At 40.4% G+C, this 6,792-nt stretch overlaps 1 protein-coding gene across 1 annotated transcript; it reads right to left on the bottom strand.

The window, feature by feature from the left end:
* Nucleotides 1–1,073: 1,073 nt before the first annotated feature.
* ap5m1 (adaptor related protein complex 5 subunit mu 1) lies at nt 1,074–6,570 on the bottom strand. Its single transcript, XM_080414615.1, has 8 exons — nt 6,399–6,570; nt 5,574–6,234; nt 5,002–5,229; nt 4,464–4,603; nt 3,592–3,677; nt 3,093–3,205; nt 1,807–1,903; nt 1,074–1,710 (listed from the first exon to the last, which is right to left on the bottom strand). Exons 1-8 carry the CDS (start codon nt 6,464–6,466, stop codon nt 1,628–1,630), a joined length of 1,476 nt encoding a protein of 491 aa, XP_080270741.1. The 5' UTR covers nt 6,467–6,570; the 3' UTR covers nt 1,074–1,627.
* Nucleotides 6,571–6,792: the final 222 nt, after the last annotated feature.

The raw sequence follows: 6,792 nt of genomic DNA on the forward strand, positions 1-6,792 counted from the left end.
ATAAAGCAATGTCTTAAAATAGCAATGTATGACTGTATAGAAGACACTTGGGATCACACTGTGAGAGTTGTGTTGGAGATTATAATCAGATTTTTATATAGTTTTGCTGCTGTGAATCTTGGCCTCAATTTACTTAAATTCATCAAGTATTTCCTTCGTTTTGGGATTCTTCATTCATAGTAAAGGGATATTATACAATATAAAATTCTCTTTGTATTCAACTCATCACAGGTTGAGTAAACTATGGGGAAAACATGTTTTTTGGGATAAGGATAAGGATAAGGATAATTCCTTTTAACAGGTCGTTCATGAAAGTCCTTGCAGTCTTGTTTCCAATGAGAACCTGTGAGCAATTGGGGTTAAGAGTCTTGCTCAGGGACAAATTTCATATCATCGGCACATATGCTGGGATAGCCTGGAATCGAACCTGGGGCAACCAGGGCCAGCTGGTTCCCTAGGCGGGCTCACTAACCCCTCAGCTATGGCTGCGCCCATGGGGGCGTAAACTACTCCTTTAAGAGTCACACTTTCTGTCTCCGCTTGCAGATAAAACAAAAAGTCAAACCTAAAAAAAGTCCGAGCTATAGTACTTTTTCTGGGTGCTGTCTTTCAAAGTGGTATTTAACTTGAAAACACTTCTGGGGTCATTTCAACGTCTTTTATATGCACCCCAAACAGTTTTAAAGTAGTTTGATTCAATATTTAGATTATAATAATAATGTTTGATATTTATTTGATCAAACACCATTCTATAGGCTACTTAGTAAAACAAACCTGAGTTGCACTGTACTTGGTGTGTTCTTTTATGATCAGCCCATTCAACTTCAAACTCCATGTTAACTAATGTTTGACTAATTGAAAACACACGTTCTGCTTGTAGTCACTGATATTATCCTTCTAATGCAGGAGGTGCCCTTTAATTTTAAATTATTATTATTATTTTTTTTTCTAAATAAAAGATAATTAGTTTTGCTTTTCGAAAATCACACATACAGTAAAGCAAATCCATATTTCTACCAGTTAATGAATTTTTCATACCGTAATTGTTATTGAATTATATACATGAACTATGATGAATAACAAAATATATTTAATCTTTAATTACATCAAAGCTTCAATACATACTATTATCCAGTGTCTCCCTCTCCTGCTGGAGATAGGTAATTGCAATGATGTCCAAACTACAACAATAACATTGGCAGCGTGTGCGTTAGTGTGCAATCTTGTGCGCCGTCTGCTTCAAATAACTTGAGTGATAACACTGTCAACCAGTAAGTAGGGGTCCTACTCAACACTAGGGTCAAACCTTCTCAGTGGAAGAGTAGGGAGAACACCTCCCGGATTCCAACCACCGCAGGTGTGTATTGTATAACCTACTCTACCATACAGATTGGTTAAAATAACGTTTAGGTCCCGGATTGGAACATCTGTAATAATGCATTATTATTTATTTAGTGTCATTTGAAATTTATTTTGTATTGTATATCATATCACATATGAGACCCCCAAAACAATAGAATAGTAACAACCCATATCATGGGGTCATATAGTGCTAATCTAGATAACTGTACATTGTTGACATTTTGTCAATTCAAATATTTGTCCATCTTGTATCCACATGTCCATCCTACAGCATCATATGCCCGGATGATACTGGCGCAGCAGAAGTTGAGTTCCATATGAAGTACTCTTTCGACTGAAGTTCTCGAGCTGCAGATAGGAAGTGTTTACTTAGTTTTCAAAACCTTAACTAACATAGCGAAAGAGTGATTCAATTCCAAAACATAATACACACTTGACACTTACATGTTACAATGCGTGGTTTAGCAGAAGAGTACACCTGCACTGAATGCTGGTCCACACAGCAGCCAGACAGTGTCAAATCAGGCACTTTGAAGTACAACTGGAAAACAAGGAAGGTTGGAAGAGTTAAACTACACACACACTACTTTGCATTGACTTCAGCAGTTGACCTTGTATGTTCACAAGATGCAAAAATGTTGACTAAACAAAGTTTGTCTTTAACCCCAAAGCTTTGCAGGTGGAGTTAAAGACAGACGCAGAGCTCGCAATGTTTCTAATAGATATCACGAGTGTGGGGAACCGTGGTGGATTCACAACATTGTGACAGGTAAGTGGCAAACTGGAGCTTAAGTAATAATAATACTTTTCAATTATAAGCACCTTTCTATGTGCCCAAGGACATTGCACAAGATAAACAGAAAAAATACATTAAAAGACCAGACAATAAATAATAAACAACAAAGGTGACAGACAGAAGTGTGGCAAGTGTCATACCCTATTTAAAACTAATTAGGAAGAACAGGCAATACAAGAGCAGAATACAAGACTATAAAAGTAATCTTAATTGTGTGAGTTTGTAATTGCCATTTAATAGAAGTCAGTCAGGTTCCGGCACGGAGATCACAAGGTAGAGGCAGACAGTTGCAGAGTTTAGGCACGGCAAAACTGAAGGCCTTGTTGCCTGTGAAACGGTGCTTGGTATGGATAATGGAAAGTACACATGTATCTTGGGAGCAAATGGTGCACCAGGGTATATAAAGATGGAGTTTTCTGAGGCAGGGAGGGACTTATCAACGTTATATCTTGCCCATACTACTCTCTCTGGGAATAGTAGGATGAGGGATTAAGAGCAGTTATTGTTAGAGAGTATCCACTGTATTATCAGCCACATAAACAATACATTTCTTTTCATTGTTGCTAAAACAATAAAATAATAAATAAACTATGTGGTGGCCAGTAGACTTATTAGTTATAAGCATTGTGAAAGTGTATCATAATGGCCTGGGTGGCTAACAAGCTATTAATAACCACCACACCGTTATTGTTGGGTATTTTGTCACAGTATATTATCACATACGTGAAAATTCATCCTCTGCATTTACCCATCCTAACTAATAGGAGAAGTGGGTGTTATAAATGCAGAGGGGTTAAATGTCTTGCTCAGGGACACTTAAGACACTGGGCTCAGTGCACAGAGGTTCTGTAGGTCCTGGGAGCTACAGTACATACTTTGATGTAAGCTGTAAGTTGAGTGCACAGAGGTTCTGTAGGTCCTGGGAGCTACGTACTTTGATGTAAGCTGTAAGTTCAATGCACAGAGGGTCTGTAGGTCCTGGGAGCTGCCCTGTGAAGCCGATGCTACCTTCCATTGTGACCTCGCGACATTTAGGAAACTTTTGTCCTGGATAGCGACGGACAAAATGCAGTCATTAATTTTCATTCCAAATACTTGTGTGTACATTGAGCAAATAATGATTATTTTCATAACTGATTCATCAAAATTATGGCAAATGCTCATCACACGTTATCTGCACTCAAATACTATAGAAATTGCTTCATCCAGAAACTTTTCATGTTATAATATCAGAAAAAAGACAAGCATTCATTTTGGGGGGAAGTTGTCAGTAGCATTATTAGAACTTTTAACATGACACATCATTTAACCAATTATTTGATTACTAAAATTCAGTGATTCATTTAATGTTGATCAACTAGTTGATTATTTGATTGTTTCACCCCTAATTGAGACTGAATGTTTAGATGGATGCTCTGCAGCACAAAACCTACCGAGGACCCAAACCAACAGGTTCTTCTCCTTGGACACCTCCAACTGCCCAGAGCTTACCTTCACATCCACACTACCCATCTGGTCCCTGGAAGGAGATAGAGACCACACTGCACATGTAATAACTCATCATTCACACTGCAACAATCAACATTAATCACATTGTAATGTACGGAGTTTTTGCAATGCCTGGCATTTCAAACCAACCGTTTAGTGTTTACACATTATATTCTACTAAATTGTCCAGTACAGTATATCAAACAGAGTACCACTAACTCTTTCACTCTCTCATACGAGAGAGAGAGATTAACCATGTTTTGTCGCCACGCGTTGTGAGCTTGTAGATCTGCTATTTTTGGTGAAGAGATTTGGTATAGATCATAAAAGAACACACCAAGTGCAGTGCAACTCAGGTCTGTTGTGTATAGAGGGTATAAGTCAAAGTGGTTAAACTAAAGTGATATTGATAAATTCCAAATATTCGCTATATAAATCTGAGCTATTATTTTTACATTTCCACTGAGAAATTTAGACCCTTGTGTCAGGTAGGACACCTTCTGGTTGACAATGTCAATAATGTAATTTGAAGCAGACGGCACACTGGATTGGAAACTAGACGCACCGCCATCTTTATTGTAGTTCAGGCATCGCTATTATTACCTCTCCATCACCATCAGTATTGACATAAAGGTTATGGATTGTAGCTTTAACACCTTTCGATCTCAGTAGATAAACACAAAACACAGAGATAAATTACATTTTTGAATTGTAAAGGAAGTTCAGTGAAAATGTGACTATATCAAGATGTTAATGAGGTCCATAAATATCATAATGATGACAAATTATGTCCATCTGTCCTTCTACTGTTGGTTACCTATTAAAGAAGGGCAGGTGTGCTTCACAGTACTCAAAGCTATTCTTCACACTCTCATGAAGTTTGAGCGTTACTGACAAGCGCAGCTGGTTATCATCTTCTTTCAGTTGATAGGAACCGAGGATGGGTGGTACGGGGACCTAAAGAAAAACAAGAATATGAATCAGAGTCAATTAAGAGAGGGCTATCCTCGATTTCAGAAATTCTTAGTCGACTAATGTGTCAACAACTTGATTAGCTTATTTAAATAAACATCAAATCTGTAAAATGTTGTATATCATGAAGAGAAAAGCCTTTTCAGATTGATGAGGTTGAAAACTGAACATTTTAAATGTTGCTTTCACAATGACTACTGGCTAGTGGCTATTGAAAGTTATAGACTGACAGAATTAAACATATAGCGTTGACAAGAGATGTGCATAGAACCAACTAATCCACTAACAAAGTCTTGGTCAACGAAGACCAAACTGACCGATCATTTGATGATTCGAGGAATCATCAAATGGTGTCTTCTTCTTATCATGTCAAGTTTACTAACCTGCGATGTGTAACTGCACAGTCTGAAGGGCTCCAGGGGAGGTGAGAAGGGGAACTTGTAAGGGCCAGAGAAAGCAGAGCTGTCGCAGCTATCCACGCTGCTGGCAGTGAGAATACTGGCGTCCAATGATGTCACACACGGGTGGATCTGGATATCTTGCAGCGGTGAGCCATTTGGTGGCAGAGTGAGTGTCACCGTCACGTTTGGCATCACACCCTCAACTTCACACTGATGATGATCGAAGGAAAAAGGTAGAATAAGAGAATAAAGTATGGAATTTAAGAATAGTTTTTATGCTTCTAAGTGGAGTGCTCCTGACCTAAGTTTCGTTATGTTTTAATGTGCAATGACAATAAAGCATTTAATCTAATATTTTTGTTTTTATATCGTCATTCAACAAGAGTAAGAGAAAAGTCAATGCAGTTACTAAGCAAGAATTATTTGTCCTTTCTGTCCCAATAACAATAGTGTCGCTCGCCTAATTTAACCGAGACTCGCTGGGAAATCATTATGTTTGGCGAGTGAGTGACACCATCAGACAACAGAGTATAAGCTCCACACGGTGTGCTTACTTTGCAAGTCACAGTACCATAGACGTCCCAGAGGTCCTGTCTACTCCGAGTTCCATACTGCATGGAACGGACTATCTCTACCAGTGTCACGTTCACCACAGCTCGACCCTTGTGTAGCCCTGTCTTCCAAGCCGGTTGCTTCTGGGTCCCAGCAGGAGCCGGCACCGCTGATGTAGCAGGGGCCCCAGCCTGGGGGACATCCAGTGGGGTCCCAAGTGGACAAACCTGCAGAAGGACTGAGGGCATCATAGCCAGACGAGATGCAAGCCCCTCGCTGTCAGGCTTAGTCCCAGAGCCACAGAGAAATGTCTGTAAGCCGGCCAGTAGAGTGAGGCCCTGAGAGACAGAGAGCAGGCTGGATAGAGGTGGCCGGGGCTCTGGGGGGGCCTCTACCAGAGGCAGACACGCGAGGATGAGTGGCCCTTGTGAAATGGCCAACACTGGCCAGAGGATTCCCCTTCCCGGCCGCTCCACGTGCAGCTCCAGGGCTGGCGAGCGCTGATGGTGGAGGCAGTCATCTCTCGAAGCCACAAAAGGTTTGTCTAAGTCCACCAAACCCAGCTCGGTTAATAGGAGCTGGAGCACGATGCCGTCTTCTGGAACTGCCACATGCAAGGGACCTGCCAGAGACTTTGCACGGTGCTCAACTGTTGGGAACCTCCTGTGGGATAACATGATTTTACAATGATTTTAATGATTTGAAAGTGATCAAAAAGCAATAAAACAGGGTAGTTGATGAAAAGCATTTGAGCACTGTCGGCACCAATTCGGAAAAGAAAGGGGGAAGTGGACGGTTTGACAGCAATAGAAATCAAAGCTACAAACCTTGAGAAACGAACAGACACATTTTCTCCCTTCTCGTGAGAAATAATCCATAAAGCACGTAGACTCATTTGGTCGGAAACACTGACTCCAACTGATCACTAACGTATGTGCTTAACAGTAACGTATTCTCATGCTGTCAAATGTTAAAACAGCTACTTTAAAGATACATGTATTTACTTCAAGCAGCCACTTCCTATTGTTTCACGTGACAGTCACAGCCAATCAGGCGACTTGTGCGCATGCGTGTTTGGGAGCAGCTCTTGCTGCGTTCCAGACACGTCGGAGAGTAGGAATTATATCGAGTTTATCCAACCTTCGTATGGCGATGTAGTAATAATGCAGTTTCAGGACTACAAACTTGCATTATGCAGTTATCGCTTGTTACTCAATGCAC

This window comes from Gymnoscopelus braueri (genome assembly GCF_963280865.1).
Source record: "Gymnoscopelus braueri genome assembly, chromosome: 19".
NCBI lineage: Eukaryota > Metazoa > Chordata > Actinopteri > Myctophiformes > Myctophidae > Gymnoscopelus > Gymnoscopelus braueri.

Excerpts from the sequence above, each read along its gene's own strand:
- ap5m1 (XM_080414615.1), bottom strand. The coding sequence starts at position 6,466 with ATGAGTCTACGTGCTTTATGGATTATTTCTCACGAGAAGGGAGAAAAT. Across the intron at positions 6,235-6,398 it reads GTGTCTGTTCGTTTCTCAAG|GAGGTTCCCAACAGTTGAGC; the intron begins GTTTGTAGCTTT and ends GTTATCCCACAG. Across the intron at positions 5,230-5,573 it reads ATGGTACTGTGACTTGCAAA|TGTGAAGTTGAGGGTGTGAT; the intron begins GTAAGCACACCG and ends GATCATCATCAG.